Source organism: Brienomyrus brachyistius, chromosome 6 (assembly GCF_023856365.1).
Source record: "Brienomyrus brachyistius isolate T26 chromosome 6, BBRACH_0.4, whole genome shotgun sequence".
Classification (NCBI taxonomy): domain Eukaryota; kingdom Metazoa; phylum Chordata; class Actinopteri; order Osteoglossiformes; family Mormyridae; genus Brienomyrus; species Brienomyrus brachyistius.
Genome location: NC_064538.1, coordinates 30,071,566 through 30,090,266, shown reverse-complemented (window position 1 = coordinate 30,090,266; position 18,701 = coordinate 30,071,566). Strand labels below are relative to the sequence as shown.

The 18,701-nt window shown below is 41.3% G+C and overlaps 1 protein-coding gene across 1 annotated transcript; it reads right to left on the bottom strand.

Annotated features, from left to right (window-relative positions):
* Positions 1-3,491: 3,491 nt before the first annotated feature.
* On the bottom strand, positions 3,492-18,405 carry LOC125744497 (transient receptor potential cation channel subfamily V member 1-like). Its single transcript, XM_049016368.1, has 16 exons — positions 18,232-18,405; positions 14,427-14,642; positions 14,193-14,344; positions 13,547-13,699; positions 13,314-13,451; positions 12,591-12,889; positions 12,239-12,415; positions 11,930-12,088; positions 9,309-9,401; positions 7,931-8,001; positions 7,524-7,689; positions 7,314-7,380; positions 6,871-7,178; positions 6,029-6,150; positions 5,073-5,185; positions 3,492-4,613 (listed from the first exon to the last, which is right to left on the bottom strand). Exons 2-16 carry the CDS (start codon positions 14,621-14,623, stop codon positions 4,522-4,524), a joined length of 2,307 nt encoding a protein of 768 aa, XP_048872325.1. The 5' UTR covers positions 14,624-14,642; positions 18,232-18,405; the 3' UTR covers positions 3,492-4,521.
* Between the last annotated feature and the right edge of the window lie 296 nt (positions 18,406-18,701).

The window sequence follows — 18,701 nt, the reverse complement described above, 5'->3', positions numbered from 1 at the left end:
GGCCAGGCTGCATGCGTTGTCTTTGTGCATCACGGCACCCCCTTCTGGAAGTGCAGGGATTTGCGGTTGCAGTGTCTGGCCTGAGTTACCCGTTTCACTCAAACTGGCACTTTCCCCCTATATTCAAGACATTTTCAGCATGTCTCATTTTATAATTTTTTTTTTTTAATGATTTGTTACAGCCCGGGTGGGATGGGGGTGTTGATGTTAAAAGTAGCTCTGACTGTAATGCAAAGTGCCTCCTCTTAAATGAAAAATATTGGGATTATGTGTATGCATGTGCATCTGTGTGCGTGTGTGTGTGCGTAGCGCGTGCACGTGCCCTTGGTGGTGCTCGCCGATGCACCTTGTCGAAGCCTGCACGCCAACTGCCGCAGGGGCCAAGTTATTGCCGGCACTGGATGTGCTCGTCAGCCGCGTTCCCAGAGACCTTTCTGGGGAAATGGCAAATGAAACTGGTGCCAGAGGCTGTAAGCAGTCACAGTTCCTGTGAGAGGACGACAAAACTGACGATTAACAAAAGGTCAATGGCCTGGTTCCACCTGGGTCGCAGTCCTGCTTCAGTGAACCCACTAGTGCCCCTGGATCTGCCCCAACCCCGCTGGCCGGCCCCCGCAGTGTTTGTGTGCACAGGCCCTACCGTTTTTGAGAGGACAGGCTTTTATCCTCTGTGAGTGTGTGTGAGTACCATTTTTTTTCGTCAGGAGGCTTTCTAATATCCTCCTATCTATCTGGTTCTTTATTTCTTGAAAAATAATGTGTGTTGCACAAACATTCTCGACTTAAAAAAATAAAGCCTGACTTGCGTTTCTTACTCTCTCTGTGTTTTTTTCCATCCTTGTTCCATTCTCTCTCAGGAGACCCGTCAAGGTCCTGGCCCAGGCTGGGCTTTTAAAACATTCACTGTCGCGCTTAAACAGAAAGGAAACGTTGCATTAAAGGCATTTAAATTTCATTTTTGTGCAATTACCGCTAAGTGCATTGCTTAAACACCAATCCTCCATTAGAACGTGGATTTAGCTACAAATTTAGTTGTTTTCCGTCTCGTTCAGGCTGAGCCACAGACTAAATGAAGCTCCGGGCTGCATTGGATCTGCCAGATCGACTTGCTTTTGTTGTTGTAAAAACGCTTTTGGTGCCCTTGCAAATGGGTGTCGGTTGCCGTTTGTTTCCAGCAAAAAAAAAAAAAAAAGCTTGTAAGTGCCGCTGGTTGGGTTTGTTGCCGTGGCGAGAGAAGAGCCTTTGTCAGTAAACAAACACCATGGCAGCACGACTGGCAATAACAGCTCATGAAAAGCAATAAATGAAACGCAGGATGTCACGTTGGGTGTGAGTGGGTGTTCTGAGAGAGAAGATACCATAACGTCCGTTAAATTACTGATGCCACCAACCTTCAGAGCCACATTATATAAATAGTAGAAGTGCTTATTCACTGTTTCCAGCATGAAGCTCTTGGAGGTGGGTAATCTGCCGTAAATGTTGCTGATTTGCCCGAATCAGCTGCTTGAAATCCTGCATGTGCTCTGTCCTCGCGCTGCTGACCGATTGCATATTTTTTTATTGGTGCAACATATTGTATGTAGAACATTATACACTATGATGCTGATCTGGTAAAAAGAACAAGCCTTTATATGTGCCCTCCCTACCCCAGCAGATACCTTAAAAGGCTTGGTATTCAATGGCAGAAACCGACTGAAGGTGATGCGGGTTGGATTCCCCAGCCTCCTGACACGACCCTGTCGCTCCCTCCCTTCTTGACCAGCACCCACAGAAATGCCAGCGGCTCTTAAATGGCTTAATGGCTCCTGCTCACCCTCCCTCGTCTCCCCTCTGCCTTTAAAGCCTGGTCATTGCAGCCTACTGCATTCATGCAGACTCTGGCTGGGTCAGATGTTCCACTTCCACACCATGAGAGTTAAACACAAGAGTATTTTTATAAACTTGACAAACAGATAAAGTGTAACGTGAACACCACTCCCAAACCATAAAATAAGTACGGTGACAAGAATACCAAATGAGACTGAAGTTTTTATGGTTGATTCCGTTTTACACACATGGGCTTACAAGGCAGATTATTAAGTAGAATTCCTTGTTATTGCAGACAGTCGATCATTTGGCTAAACCTGAATAAATACAGAATTGCACAGACATGGTCAGGAAGTTAAGGACTAAGGGATAGTAAAGCTAAGATGTGTGAATCAAGCTGCTGAAAACACCGTATCAATGAGAGGGGTCAGAAGAGAATGACCAGACAGCTAGCAGGTGCAAAAAGTGCAGAGATAGCAATGGTGTGCAGAAGGGCATCTCCATTTTGTCCATCGTAGATATGGTCATATGATGAGACAAATTGGGAGCTAAGTAAATCTCACTTGCATGTTGGGGGGGGAATATTGATACACGCTATCGTTACCAGCTCAGGTGGGTGATTGTGATTGGTGGTGCGATCTGAGCACATAGTGACAATAGTAACAGATGTAGCTACAGCAGCACAGTGTACTCCAGCACAAGCTCATCTTCCTGCATAAGGGGAGGCGAGTGCTTGAAGAAGAAGTGGGTGTTAATTGCTGACCTTAAAGAAGTTCATATAGGAAGTTGAGTGGCACTTGCTAATTTTACATTCAGGGCAAAATATCATAATTAATGCGTCTACATTAGTCAGGGAGTATAGGAGTGTTGCTGTTGCTACATGCTAATCGCTCAGTTTTGAGTTTTATTAAGCTTTGAAATTAGTGATGTAGTCAAGACCAGCTAAACTGAGACCAAGTTGTTACCAAGGTCCAGGCAGATCTAGACCAAGTCAAAATCATAAACAGATTAATGTGTGAGTCCACATAACACGACACACTATAAAATGTGGCGCATAGACACCATCTTGGGTCTAGGCATTATGGCCTAAAATGTGCGTCACAGTATAATTTGAACTATGGACATTTTTTCTTAAAATCTCAGTATAAATGCTTATGTACAAATATCTTTTTTTTTTTTCTTCAAATAAGTTGCACCTTATTGTTTGCATTTGAACGTTTTACACCCAATCACAGAACTGTGTTAAACAGAAGAACATTAAGCCATTGTGATAAATACTGAGGCATTTTAATGAGTGGTCTTGACTGGTCTTGAAATAAAAACTCGGGTCCTCTATGTCGAGTCAAAATAAAGTTGATTCCAAAGCAAGACCAAGGCTGGTCTTGAGTATTACAACACTATTTGAAACCCCACCTCCAATACAGACGCATTTATGCATGACGCTACTTCAGACCACTAGGAAATGAGCTGTTAGTGAAGGTGTGTGGAGAACCATCTAAAAGGGTTGTTTTCTGTCCCCACTAAACCAGATGGAATTTTAAAGATCAAAGGCAAACTGCTACCATTGAAGTGGTGGTGCTTTGTAATGATTCATCCACAAGGTGGCAGCATGGTTCACAGAGAAAGTTTGGGAAAAACAAAAATCTTATTGAAAAAAAGGTAAGAATTATTGTGACACAGAATAATTAATGGCCAGAAGGTTTTTAATCCAGAAAATTGTTAGGAAAACATCATTGTTTAGCAAGGATTTAGAATAGCAAAGTATTTTAATTTGCCATGACTATTGGCAATATATGACTATATTGGTCAAAATATTCCAGGGTAACACAGAAGACTTTTTCCAAATCATTTTTGAATAAAATATTTCCATTTTTATTCAGTGTTTCTGGGTTATAGATGCACTGTAACAATGTAATATTGGTTTCAACATTATTCTTAAAAACTGATTTACAATAATATATGGTGAAATGCATACTATTTATAAAAGGATTTATTAGAGTAATGAATATTTATGTAAAGACTGTATTATAGTATGAATATTTTAGGAATATACTTCAGTATATATTTGCTTCAGTCATATCTCATCTGGGATGGTTGTAAAGTTTCTTACATTTTTACCTGAACCTCAGAGCTCTTTTATGAAATCGCATTCAAAATTTGATACAAACCACCTGCATGTGTTGTCTATTACAATTTACCCCAAGGTCAGGGATAGTTGTAACACAGCCCTGGCTTAAATGTAACATATAAATGGCAGTTTTTTAATTTTTTTTCTTGGTTCAGCAAAATTTGTGGGTATGTATGCATATGAGTACAATGTATGTTAACCACAACTAAGATAATAAAACCAAACATAATTTGGAGCCAATTTTAATAATGGAATAATTGTGTGTCTGTGTATATATGTGTGAGTGTGTGAGTGTTCTGACAGGTGTATTGAACTCCCCCTGGTTTACAGACTTGATGGGCCCACCATGGACAGTCTGTGGCAGGGGTGGGGGACCTGACCCATGGAGTGTTAGTGTGGGTGCGGGTTTTTGGGATTATCTCTCAATCAGCCAATAATGAAACAATCAGTCTTTGGGGACGATTGTTATTGGCTGATCACCCCAAAAACTTGCACTAGTTGAAAGGGTTAAAAGGAAGGTTTTGTAAAAGAGAGATGCTTTTTGGGGGACACTGCCCTCCAGAGGCCAGAATGAGAAGGTGCCACTTTCACACTCTGCTGGTCATCATGGGCGTTGTCTCCGGTTCTTCTACAGGTTGTGCGAGCCGCCTGTGACTCAGCAGGCGATACCAGCTGCTTCCTGTAGACACATGGTGACTGGAGTCTCACAGTAACACTCAATTAAAATGTTTCACACCTAGATCTAAATTATTTTAGTCCAAGCTGATCAAAGCCACGTGTCACAAATTCTGAAGCAGCCTTGCACACCACTACCTTTATTTATGTGGTCTTAACTGGCTTGATACATTCCAAGTAAAACTGAGATCAGAGGATCTCTAACTTCACACAGATCTGATGCGTGAAAGCCATTCCTTACAGTTCTGTTTCTCTCTCTCCTGCTGCTTCTGCTCTGCGTACCTTCAGCCATGGGCACCTTGGATATAACTTGCAATGCACTGATCTCTGAAATACCGTTGGCAAGGGGGCAGGGCCCAGAAATTGTTGTCTTAATGGAAGAAACCCCCCCCCCCCCCCAAAAAAATAAAAATAAAAATACCAGCAGCCGTCAGCCTGCTGCTTGACCTCTAGTGGCCCATACCTCTGTCCCTCCTGGTGGGAGCCGTAGGCACTGGCACGTTCTCCTGGTTCCCTGGTTCTTCCTTTATAATGCTGAGGTTGCTGCTCCACTTGTCCCAGTTGACCTCCTCCATGCTAAAATGACAACAGATGTGTTCCAGTTGTGAAATGTGAAGCTGTCATGCAAGGTATGCAGGTGCTGCTTTGAAGAAAGACTGCAGGTGCTGTAGCGAAGTCTGTCCATGTAAAGAATTATGGACACCCGTAAAGTAAGTAAATGCAATTTACCGTGCTCTCGGGTCCTCTACAGCAGTGTGTCACAGCCCGATCTTTAGGGCCCCCTGGACAGTCCAAGTTTTTACAACAATGTGGACTATCCGGGGTCCCTGGGAACTGGGAACTGGGTTGCAAACCACTGCTCTTCAGTGGCTTTAAGCCAATTTAAGGTAAAACAAGAGACAATTTTTGAAAATGAATCCCTCTTAACTTGAAGCCAGGTTGATTGAAAATATGTTAAAATTGTTAACTGATAAATACACGTAACATTATTAGCACATAATTTCATGTAAAAAATACTGAATACTGATACGAAATACTACAGTTATAGCCAAAGTATTATGCAAGTATGTGGTCTCGATCAAAGAGATCGATTCCACTGATATTTCTACTGTTTAGCAGTTGGTCCATTCAGTAACTATTTACAGTATATAGAAGCTGTCATTTTGTGGTTCAGGCTATAGGAGATGATAATGAAAGACCACAGAGGAAGTCAGTCTCCCTGAGATGAGACTTGCAGTGCACTGGCCGCTACTCTGAGGCATCTGAGATTCATTTGGAAATGCTGACCACAGTATGCAGCAGCTCATTTGCATTCCAGCACAGTCAAGAGCTATGTCTTTTGTTTTCATTGCTCCACTGTAAAGATCTCTGCATCTCCATTCATGTGGGAACTGTCCCAGCACCAGTTATCTGGTTCACCTGAGGCACCAGCGCTTGTCTGAATCAGGCTTCCTGCCGAGGTCTTTCTCCATCCCTGAGCGCAATCTCTTCCTCAGGCAGGAGGGCAGAGTCCTCTCTATGTCCAGGATGGTGATTGCTCTCTGTGGAGACAAACCTGTCAGCCCCTGGTCCATGTTAATGAGGCCAATCAACAGTGAGGAAGTGCTGAAGATGCCAGCCAATAGTTTTTTGGTCATAGATCTGTTTTCTGTAGCTGCTTACAGGCATGACAGAAGCGTTCGGGTTTTCCTGGAGACTGAATTCCTCAGCACATTCTCATTAATATGAAATCATCGAGGTAACTAAAGTCATACATCATACGAGGTGAAATAAAGGTTAAACGGAGTGAGTTTAACCAAAGACATTATTTAATAGATAATTTTATGAGGCTTTCAGTCCTTCTATGTTGGTGTCAAGGACTGAGATTGAGGCATAAATAACATAAAAATATCATGGTAACTATATTTTTTAATACTTTATATCTATTACTAGATGGCCTCTTATTTACTGTATAATAAAACTTATAAATAAACAACAAGTGTCCAGTTATGCATAATGCTTCTCGATTTTCCTCTTGTGGTTAATGCTTGACTCAGCACACGGAATAACTACAAAGAAACATCTAGTCAAAATGACCCACCTTGGCCATGAGTTACACATCAAGAATGAAGAGCTTCTATGAACTATGTTGGAATTATTCATAATTCACATTTTTGCTTCTTTTAGTGTAAGAAAAAAAACAAATGCTGTCCACTCTGCATAATTATGGAGTAGTCAAGGCACTATTTTGTAAATGTTTGGATTGCGGTGCGTCTTTGTACCTGAAGCTTCCAGATGTTGAAGCTCTTTTCAGAGATGTTCTCCACAGTCTTACTCATAAGTGCGATGATCATGTTGAGCAGTAGGATGTAGGTGAGCACGATATAGGAGATCAGCAAAATGTAGAAAACCTCCTGGTACTGGACCTGGTCGGTGAACTCCAGGTCACCCATTCCAATGGTGAACTTGAAGAGCTCCAGGATGGTGAATTGTATGTTTCTGTAGGTGAGGTTTTTGCAGTTGGCGTTATCTTCTGGGTCGCCGCTCTCCGTCATATTGGTAGAAGAGTCCTTAATCAGTGTCACCAAAGCTGTGGTTGCAACGTTTTATGTTAATTACATAAACTAGACCATAAATAAAACATGACTGTACATTAGACAGTATGGAAACAGAAAGGAAGGAAAGGACACAAAAAGTTAGAATAGGTATGAAAAACAACTGATACCTGCAGAAAATCCGAAGAGGTAGACAATGTAGACAAAAATAAAGCATAAAATATCACCAAGGATCATCTGAAGTAAAGAAAAAAAATATGTGATTTTGAGGCAGCTGTCAGTTCCTGTCAGTGCTGATTCTTTCATGTCAGTGCTCTCAGTGCTAAAGTAACACCCGCCATCTTTTCACCAGCCTGAAGCCATTCTGCTCAGACTTGTACCTTTTGTATTATGACAGTATAGATGCCCAAATGTCTGGAACCTCGGGAGAAGTAGAGCAGATTGACCCAGCTGAGGGCAAGACAGATCACCAGGAAGCCCAAGTATGCATGCATTCCACAAAGGTACAAGACTGCCGAGATGATGAAGAGGATGCCCTGTATGAAACTAGGAGCAGAGCACTTTATCAAAGTCCGCAAAGAAAGAGTGCCAGTGTGAGTTTGGAAATGACGTGAGGTTATCAAGTCATGCTTTATGGCTTTCTGCATGCAGTAGGAAGAATCATAACATTTTGCTGTAACTAATTAATATCTCATAATTAGTATCGCAAGCAGTTTAATGCTCATATAAAGTGTCTGATTTCTAGTTGCAGATTTTCAGTTGGCAAAGATACGACAAACTGACTCACAAAAGAAGTTCGTCGTAGCCGTCCACCAGCAAAGACTGTGGCGTGGGACACTTCCTCCACATATCTGATATCTTAATGAGAAATGCTGACGATTTGTATACTCACAACAAATAACAATATCATGTGACATCACAACATATGGGTACCATTTCAAAAAGAAAAGCATTTGTTTTGTTAGCGTGTATGTGATTTAAACATCACCTAATCAGGAGGTGAAAAGCTATGAATATGTTCTTAAACTTTATTAACTAAAAATACATTTTGGGAAAATTAATTGTACTGCATTGACTTTTAAGAATTGCTACACATTTTATATCTAATTTGTCAAATAATAAGCAAAAGCACCTGTACAACAATATTAATGTTTCAATCATGATATAATTGTAGCTGGATTTCAATATTGGTTTAATTATTTTTTTTTTTTTTGATAAACGTGGCTGTGGGTGGTGTGGTGGTGCAGTGGTTAGCACTGCTGCCTCACAACAAGAAGGTCCTGGGTTTGTTCCTGTGTCCTTTTTGTGTGGTGTTCGCCTGTTCTCCCCTGTTTGCGTGGGTTTCCGCTGGGTGCTCTGATGTCCTTCCATGGTCCAAAAGCATGCAGGATAGGCTGGTTGGTGAGTCTAAGTTGGCTCTGTGTGAGTGTGTGTGCTGGTGACTGCCCTGGGTTGCTTCCCGTTGTACCCAGGATAGCCTCTGGTGATCCTGGTTGGGATTCATTGGTTTCAGAAAATGGATGGTAAATCCTACTGGGTTGCAGGGGGTCTGGAGCCTATCCCGGAAGCAATGGGCACAAGGCAGGGAACAACCCAGGATGGGGGGCCAGCCCATCGCAGGGCACACTCACACACCATTCACTCACACACCATTCACTCACACATGCACACCTACGGGCAATTTAGCAACTCCAATTAGCCTCAGCACGATGACATGGGGAGAACATGCAAACTCCACACACATGTGAACCAGGCGGAGACTCGAACCCGGGTCCCAGAAGCGTGAGGCAACAGTGCTAAACACTGCACCACCATGCCACCCCTGGCTGATAAATGTTTGTTGTTATTATTATGAAATGTGATGTATGGTGCAGCCAATAGTGCAAACACAATTACATATATTTTACTTTATGAATTGTTTGATACAAGTTTCAGTAGTGCTTTATTATACTGAAATATTTTGGGGCGATTAACTGGGGCTTCTTGTATGATATGAACAAATAATATTTTTCCCCTGAAGAAATGATGGAAGATTTTTAATTTTTTTCGCTATTTGAGTGTAACTGAAACCACTCAAACAGCGAAAAAATAGGTATAGGTATGCAGAGTATATAATCAGCCTATTTTTACATTAATACAGAATATTTTAACTTTTTGTCTCTTACCCCTCTGATAAAGAAGTGGAGCGCCCCAACAGTGCTGATCATCAGGCCCATGAGGTACAGATAATCCGCAGACGGTCGCTCTGGAGAAGGCAGCTGTAATTCAAAGGACAAGATTAGGCCCAGACAGACCATGAAGAGTAGCGGGAGATTTCCCCGCCGTCTGGCTTGCCGTTAAAAGCAAAGCATTAAATAATCAGATGGTGATACAAACTAAATGTTTTAGTGCAAAATGAGTATGCAGTGTGGGCCCACCCCGTGTCTCTCATTTTGTGGTCTGTTATGAATCCACAGCTAAGAGACTCATGTATCAATGTCATGTCAGCATTGTATATAGAAAAATAAAGGAATTAACCGGGCAGGGGGTAGCATGGTAGTACAGTGGTTAGTCGAACCTTGAAGCAGATGGACTACAGCAGCAGAAGACCACACTGGGTGCCACTCCTGTCAGCTAAGAACAGGAAGCTGCAGTGGGCATGGGCTCAGCAAAATTGGACAATGGAAGATCATAAAAACCTGCTTGGTCAGATGAGTATCGATTTCTACTGTGACATTTTGATGACAGGATCAGATTTTAATATAAACAACAAGAAAGCATGGACCTATCCTAACTAACCATTTCTAGTCAAAAAATACACATAAGTATCCAGTACAAAAATACAATGTAACGCAGATAAAACCTTTAAGTAGTAATTAACCAACCTTTAGAAAGAATACAAGTGCAAAGACATCTAGTTTGTATAAATGTTACTGTGTTCAGACATTAAAAAACATGGCACAGCTGATACAACAGTTCTGACTCACATGCACTGAACAACTAATCACCACATGACCCTCACTTCTGTTTACTGCATGTTGCCCTAAAGCTGCAGGAATTTTGACGGCTTTTTGAGGCTAGACCTATCTCTGATTGAAAATCCCAGTATTTCTTGATAGCGAGGGTGGATATCATATCAGTGTCATCTCTAGGGGTGAAAAAGATCATCAAGGATCAAATTGAGTAAGCAGAGTAATAATATCATAGGTCACCAGGTCAAGCATCTTATCTAAGTCAGCTATCCCTTTGCTGTCACTAAGTGCCATAGTTTCAGTTTTTGAGCAGTATGTTTCAAAATTTCATCACTTTCAGTTTGTCACCCATGCAATATGGCTGTGCTTTCTTTCATATATGCTGCCACATAGTACTGAGGTGATTTGTCTCAAAATTCGACCAGTTTCAGTTGTTCACACAGACAATGGGCCTGCGATTTTTGCAAAAGATCTGTCAAAGACTTTTTGAGCTATTGTGTTAACAAATATCTGCAGCGGTGGATTGGCTCCAAAGACGTGTGTATTCCTCATCTGAGGAATGCAATTAATCAACACCCTTCATATCTGAGAATTCACCAGTGCCATGGTATAAGTCCTGTAAGTGATTTGGTGAGGTGCCTGTCAAACAAATGATGTGGCGTTTCATTGGTAAATATCGCATGCCTGATTATGCTAATTATTCAGTTCCCTACCCATATTTTATTTGTTTTATTTGTTTAATTCAGAGTGGTCTGAAGAACACGTCATTTCGAAGAGTAGTAAAGATGATGTTGATGTGATGTGGATGTAAGCAGAAATGGAAATGGTTCAAATATGACTAGCAGGTATGATTACATGAGTGTTATACGTGAGTGGTAAATAAAAAAGTCATATATCTTGCCAGTTTTGCTACATAAAAAAGGCTTTCAGTGTAGAGGAAGTACAGTGGGAACACATGCTTAAAATACTGTGACGCTTTCTGTGCTTGTGTACTTTACGTTACTCCAATAAATGTATCAATCAATACCATAAATGAATGAAAATACATTAACTCATGTATAACTGCTCACATTTTATGCACATAAACTGACTGGCTCTCATGTCAAATCAATAGCCTCCAAGACCCTGTGTGACAGAAACCTTCTTTCATGATCTGTAGCACTGTTACTGTTCATCCATCCATCCATTTTCCAAACTGCTTGTCCTATTGGGTCGCGGGGGGTCCGGAGCCTATCCCAGAAGCAATGGGCACGAGGCAGGGAACAACCCAGGATGGGGGGCCAGCCCATCGCAGGGCACACTCACACACCATTCACTCACACATGCACACCTATGGGCAATTTAGCGACTCCAATTAGCCTCAGCATGTATTTGGACTGTGGGGGGAAACCGGAGTACCCAGAGGAAACCCCACGACGACATGAGGAGAACATGCAAACTCCACACACTTGCGACCCAGGCGTAGACTCGAACCCGGGTCCCAGAGGTGTGAGGCAACAGTGCTAACCACTGCACCACCATGCCACCCCTGTTACTGTTCATTAGAGCACATATTTCTTATGACTTCTAAAAAGCATCAATACTTCCAGCCATTTTACAATATATTTGTAGAATAAGCAAGAATTAATTTCCCAGCTTTTTTGCTTTCGTTTCAGTGTCAACTAAAGAAAAACATATGAATGACAAAACATCTTATAATTTCAATGTTTTTCAGGAAGAAAACATTGGTGCATTATTGGAATAAAATGCAAGAGTACCAAATATGTCTGGTCTTGTATATAGGTATGGTGAAGAATTTGCATGGAAATACTATGATGTCATTTTCAAGGACTCACCATGCTCCTTTCATGAATGTAGTATGCAACCACCGTAAAAATGCTCAAATATGTAAGATAGCAAATGAAGTTGAAGAGAAATATCCATTTGGCAAACTTGTCCCATTTGTCATTAAGCAAGCAATTGAGAGGCTCAACTTGTAGCATCTCAAGTCGATTCTGAAACATAATTGACATAATTTCAATCGATGAACATATGCATGAAGATATCAGATAAAGACAAAGATTGCAGCATCATGATATGTGAGGAGGATTCCTACATAGGCAGTAGTTTGAGAAAAGAGAATTACATTGTGGTCATGGTCTTACCGGAATCCTGTTGTTATAGATAATGACATCCATCACAGAATTATTCTCATAGGAATCAAGTGAAGTCACATCATACAGAGATGATTGCACGGGGCCATAGACCCACTCTGTGAACTTTCGGGAAAGATGATGAAATTCCACATTTTGGAACTCGCGGTGCACCATGTGTTCAAACACCTGGAAGTGAAGTTGACGGAGCTTTAGAACACGTATCCAAGAAGAGGTGAAAGCAACCAAAACCTTGGAGTAGGTCCTTGCTAACTTCTTATGAATACTGAGCTTAGGGATAGAACCAGTGCACAGAAAATAAAAGCAATTAAGGACTGACAAAAGATGCACCTATGGTACAAACCTCAATTTTTCCTTTCTTAGCTGCCAGCTTTAGTGGCGTCAACAGTTGATGGTTCTCAATGTCCTCCAGCTTAATCATTGGGTACAGTTTTGCTGCTGTAGTGAGGATATGATCATACATCCTTACGATAAAGTTATTGTTGGTGTTCTCTTTGTCTGCGACCAGGACCAGAGCATGTAGCACCGTGTTGCCCTGGGAATCCGTCTTTGTGATGTCCACCTTCTGGTACGGATTATCGATGAGAAAATCAACAACGGCCGGCTGATTGGTACAGGCTGCCAGTGATAGTGGCAGCTCACCTGTGTGGCAGAAGGTCATGAATAATCTTTAGGCCAAACCCCCACATTGTCAGAAAAAAAGAGTACCAATTTGTACCTTCTCACTGGGGCTATACCATCAAGGGCCAGTTGTACTCTATCTGAAGGCAAATGTACTTTTTAATCAAATTTAAGGTACAGTACTCAAGTTTAAGACCCAGAGGAACATCCCCAAGGTATAAACATCATTAATGTACCCCTAATAGTACAAAAATGTTGCTCATAGTCAATGTCTGTATCTTCAAAGGTACAAGACCTTCGAGGGTACAGCCCCATTGACAAGCAAAGGTACAAACTGGTACTCTTTTTTTCTGACAGTGCAGACGCTTGCATTATATGTGAAACTCAACAAATCTCATGGAGTTTTTATACCTCTGATCATCCCTCATCATGGTGCCCCACATACCAAAGTAGAAATTTGGTCCATCGTGTTCCTGGAAGAATTTCCCACAGGCTCTGGCATGAACATCAGCTCCTTTTTGCACCAGCAGCTTGACATAGGACTCACTCCTTCTCTCTATGGCAACGTGAAGTGCAGTTTGTCCTGTATCAGTCGAAGACACAACATATAGTGAAAATACAATGTACAGCATCACAAAGGGTTTAAGGAAATACTGCGAAGGTCATGTTTGATCTCACCTTTATAGTTGCTGTCTGTGTACGCTGCATTGACAAATTTCTTCAAGTCTCCCATTTTCTCTGCAATGTCAAGGAGAAACTCTATGGTGTCATTTTTACCATCCTTTAGATTTAGGAGCCCTTTAATAAGGGCATTTTTACCATGTCTTTGATCTGTAAAAAGAAATATATCGATATAATGAACTTTTGTTTTTACATATTTTACATTTATACAGTTACAACGAACACCATGGGTGATATTGATGGGCAGTGGTGGCTTAATGGTTAGGGACATGCAGTCGTAATTAAAAGATTACAGGTTCGAATCCCTGACCAGCAAGGCACCACTGGGATACCCTGAGCAAGGTGTTGCCCCCAAGCACTGCTCCCCAGGTACTGAATTAGCTGCCCCTGCTATGTCATGATGTCACATATGGGTTAAATGCAGAGAACACATTTCATTGTTGTGTGACAACAATGACAACTGATCTCTAAGTTCTATATTTCTGGTAGTCATGTTATCATGAATCAGTACAGCTTCTATAATTTTTGTCATACATGTATTCAGAACTATGTGTTTCTTGATTATGCAAATCAGTTATTTAGCAAACAAGAGCATTCATGTATTTGTAGGTCACAGATAGATCCTGAAGAGGCGGCAGCTCACACTCAGTATTGGTCAGGTGTTTCAGTGTGTGCACCAGGTACTGATGAAGCCCGTTCAGTCGGGTGGCATCCCCACTGGACACTGCCGCGAACAGGGTCTCCATGCCAAATCTTTCCTCCTGATTGTTGCTTCCCTCTGACTCTGTAACCATTCTGTTGAGAAATAACTGTGATGCGTTTTCAGATTAACCACAGCAGATACGTGGTGCATGGTATTAAAATCAGGGCAACATACCTATTAAACTCAAGATTAAATTTAACTTTTGGCTTAGCGGTCTCCTTATCCTCAAATAGGGTGGTGTCCATCGGCACATTACGTTCCTTTGATCTACTGTCCTGTTTGGCTCTTTTACCTCGAGCACTTGCATCTTCACTCCCATCATAAGTCTCCAGGGAGAACTGCTTAATTACTGGGTCATTTGAGTGACTCATGCCTCCTGTCTGTGAAGGCCTAGGCGAGGAAAGTACATGAGAGGCTGTTAAAATGACAAATCCTTTATTAGCTATTTGCACAAGTACAGGTACATTGCAATTCTTCTCTTATCCTACCTCATCTTGGTCTTCCTAGCTTGGGGGGCACAGTGCAGGGTCAGCCAACGAGTGGTACCCCTGCAGCTGGGGTTATGGGCCTCGCTGAAGGCCCCTTAGACACATGACTGTTCTGCAAAGCTAGGACTTGAACCAATAATCTTCCGATCATGGGCAGAATGACTTAGCCTGCTGAGCCACTCTCCGCCCACTTTTTTTTTTTTTAAATGATAAAAAAAATGTATGGCTGCCCTACTCTGAATGAATAATGAATGACTATCTTTGATGTAAGATATTACCTGGCACACTGTCTTCTCCACATACTTCACCAGGTCTTTACCAGATTCAGGACTATCGCTAACCCTAACCCCAACTGTAACACTAACCATAGTCCTAACCCTAACTATGACACTAATCCCTAGCCTTAATCCTTACTGTAACACTAACCCTTGGGGCAACTGTTGTGAAACGTACTATATAAAAATAAAACGAATTGAGTAACGGGGTGTCACAGTACTGCTATGATTAGCACTGTTGCCTCCCACCTCTGGAAGTGGGGGTCTCTGCCCCCTGCCCCATCCTACTACATGTCTCTGGAGTTTGCTTAAATTGTTAAAAGTTTGGAGGTGCATTAAAGTTGCCAATTTCTCCATGTTTGAGTGAATGGTGTGTGACTGTGCCCTGTGATGGACTGACGCCTCATCTGGAGTTATTCTCTGCCTTGCACCCATAGCTTCTGGGCTAAGTCCTGATCCCTGTATAGGACTAGTGGGCACAGATGGATGAATTGAATAACCCTGCCATAACAACTTCACAGAGAGGTTCTCTGATATATCGTAAACAAGGCTGCATCCTGACAAATGACTTTTTCCACATCTCTGAAACCAGATGACCAGATTCTCCGACCTATCCTATTATCTATATAGGTTTTTATATTATGACTGCTAAAAAGTTTCTGTGTGTTCATTTCCCTCTTTGCACGATATACCTTAACGGGAACACTTTACAATACGGGTCAACCAATAAGCATATATTAATAAATGAACTAATGCCAAAGTAAGTTATGAGTTAATGTGTTTATTAATAATGTACACTTCGGGACATCCTGAAGCATGCACCTTAAAACCCAATGAAGTCATATGAGATTAAGCATTACTAAATGTCTTTCTTACCTACTAACACATTTCTGATGAAATTAATCAATTAATTAGTAATTAATACAATATTGTCTATTGCTCTGATATTTTACCTAAAGATGGGGCTGCCGCGGTGACCTTATAGGAAAACTTATGTATCATTATTATTATCACTGCTACTACTTAATAGGCTTCTGCTAAGCAGGTAAATTTATGTGGGCTTGGACTTTTCATATTAAGGCACATTAATACCAACTAGTTTTAAGAATAGTGGAATGTTACACTTTTTTTCTTCCTCCGTTTGTGCCGCCCCCTGGATGGATGGCGCCTTTAGCATTTGCCTATATTGCCTATGTCACAGGCCGACCCTGACTTTAGCCAAAGAGTGCCTCTTCTCATTTTGAGTCTATACATACATCCATCCATTTTCCAAACCGCTTATCCTTCTGGGTCGCGGGGGGTCTGAAATCCTGTGAGCTATGGGCATGAGGCAGGGAACAACCCAGGATGGGGGGCCAGCCCATTGCAGGGCACACTCACACACCATTCACTCACACATGCATTCCTACGGGCAATTTAGCAAGTCCAATTAGCCTCAGCATGTTTTTGGGGGGAAACCGTACTAACCTGTACTAACACATCAAAGCTGCTCTGCACCCTCACAGAGGCTTAAGGTATGATATCTGCAGAAAATCCATCCATCCATCCATTTTCCAAACTGCTTATCCTTCTGGGTCACGGGGGGTCTGGAGCCTATCCTGGAACCTACGGGCACGAGGAAGGGAACAACCCAGGACAGGGGACCAGCCTATCTCAGAGCACACTCACACACCATTCACTCACACATGCACTCCTACGGCACCTATTTGGATAAGCGGTTTGGAAAATGGATGGATGGATGGATGTCTTTGGACTGTGGGGGGAAAATCTCCCTGGAAAAGTTGATCACCAATTTAGGGCACTGTCTTATTATTTAATTTCGGTTTATATTTGCAGCATTTAACAGATGCTTTTATCCAAAATGATTTTTATTTCTTAACTACAGGGGACAGTCTCCATGGAGCCACTCAGGGTTATGGGTCTTTGCTCAGGGACCCAATGGTGGTAGTGCTAGACATAGGTTTTAAACCCACCACCTCTTGGTCCAGAGTGAGTATCCTACCACTAGGCCGCCACCATCTTCAGGTGAAACACCAGAGCAATAGACAATATTCTATTAATTACTAATTAATTAATTTGGGCAGTAATGTGTTAGTAGGTAAGAAAGGCATTTAGTGATGCTTAATCTTGTATGACTTCAATGGGTGTTAAGGTGCATGCTTCAGGATGTCCTGATGTGTACATTGTTAATAAATGCATTAACTCATGGTTACTTTGGCATTAGTTCATTTATTTATATATGCTTATTTGTTGACCCGTATTGTAAAGTGTTACCAATTTCACAGTATAATACAAAGTGACCCACCAATGTCACTGTCTACCTTAACAGCAGTGGCTACTAAGAACTTACTAAGACAGACCTGTGACTCATAATGAAACTTCGTGGCAACATTTCAGCTTTTTTTATGTGGGGAATTTGGAGGGTGGCGAGGGGGGAGGAAAATCATTTGTACAGTTATTTATATTTCCTAGTTACTAGTCACATAGCAACGATAGAACATGTGACACAATAACAAAAATCACTTGGTGAGCCGATACCTCAATTTTTGCTGACACGGTAACTTGAACAGAAAACACAAGTCGTGGTGTATAATAGATTATCATTATCCAGTAGTATTATTTTATCTTATGAGAAAGCTCACAACCCTGAAACATGTGGTTGAAAGACAGATGGGTGGGAAAAGCACACTTTTATAAATGTAAATGACATTTATATCACATAAATAGTATAATATGTAATATAGTAATTATGTAATAATAGTAAATAACTATATTATAATAAGAAACCTTTTTAGATATTGTCTTCTCTGTGTGAAACATTTTAAGTTCCTTTTTCTGAAAATACACATCCCTAATTTCATTGCCATTGAAGTTAGTTGACCTAATTGGGTATTACGTTTACTGTGATCTTTGAAGAAGCAAACATCAGTCATTGCTTAATGTTGGAGATGAGCAGAAAGTCACAGAAACAAGCTGCAGGCTTCACACACAGGAAGTACGCAAAGGTACACTAACAACATATCACAGCATTCTATTTTTGACAAACTGTGCCTAGTTTACTTAAGATGCAATTGAAAGCCTTCATTATATGTATGTTTTTTTTCAATTTTTTTATTTTCAAAAGTGCCAAGTGTCTATTAAAAGCACAGGCGGTATTATCTTTAATCTTACTCACTCGATTTTAAAATTGTAAAAAAATTGTTAACAGATACAGACCCTGTTGTGCAGTCTGGGGCCAATTCCTAGTTAACTCCGTACTCGCTTGGGTCTTAGTTGTCCTCAGGTCTCTGTCTCTTGGCTCGTACTCCTTAGCTTCTTTGTCACGATCTCCTTGGTGCTGTTAACCCCCCTGAATTTCGTCTTCACAGTGCTTCCTTTAATCATTCTTCCGGTTTTGCATCTGCTGAAGTGAAATGCCTTAGACTGACTTCCTGCATGTGACAAACGTTGAGATTCTGGTGAAGACTACAAACGAGATTGACTCCTTATTTTAAAGGTTCATAACTGCGGTGCTTCTGTGATAACATGGTTCACTCAGTGCACTATATGTGCATCTTATGAGTATGTAAACCCAAACTGATCATCAGGTACCCCAAATGAACATGAGACATTTTGCCTTGCATCCTCATTTCCACAGTATCATCCTCCAAATACTGGAACAGTATGGAGATCGTATCTCCTTGTCT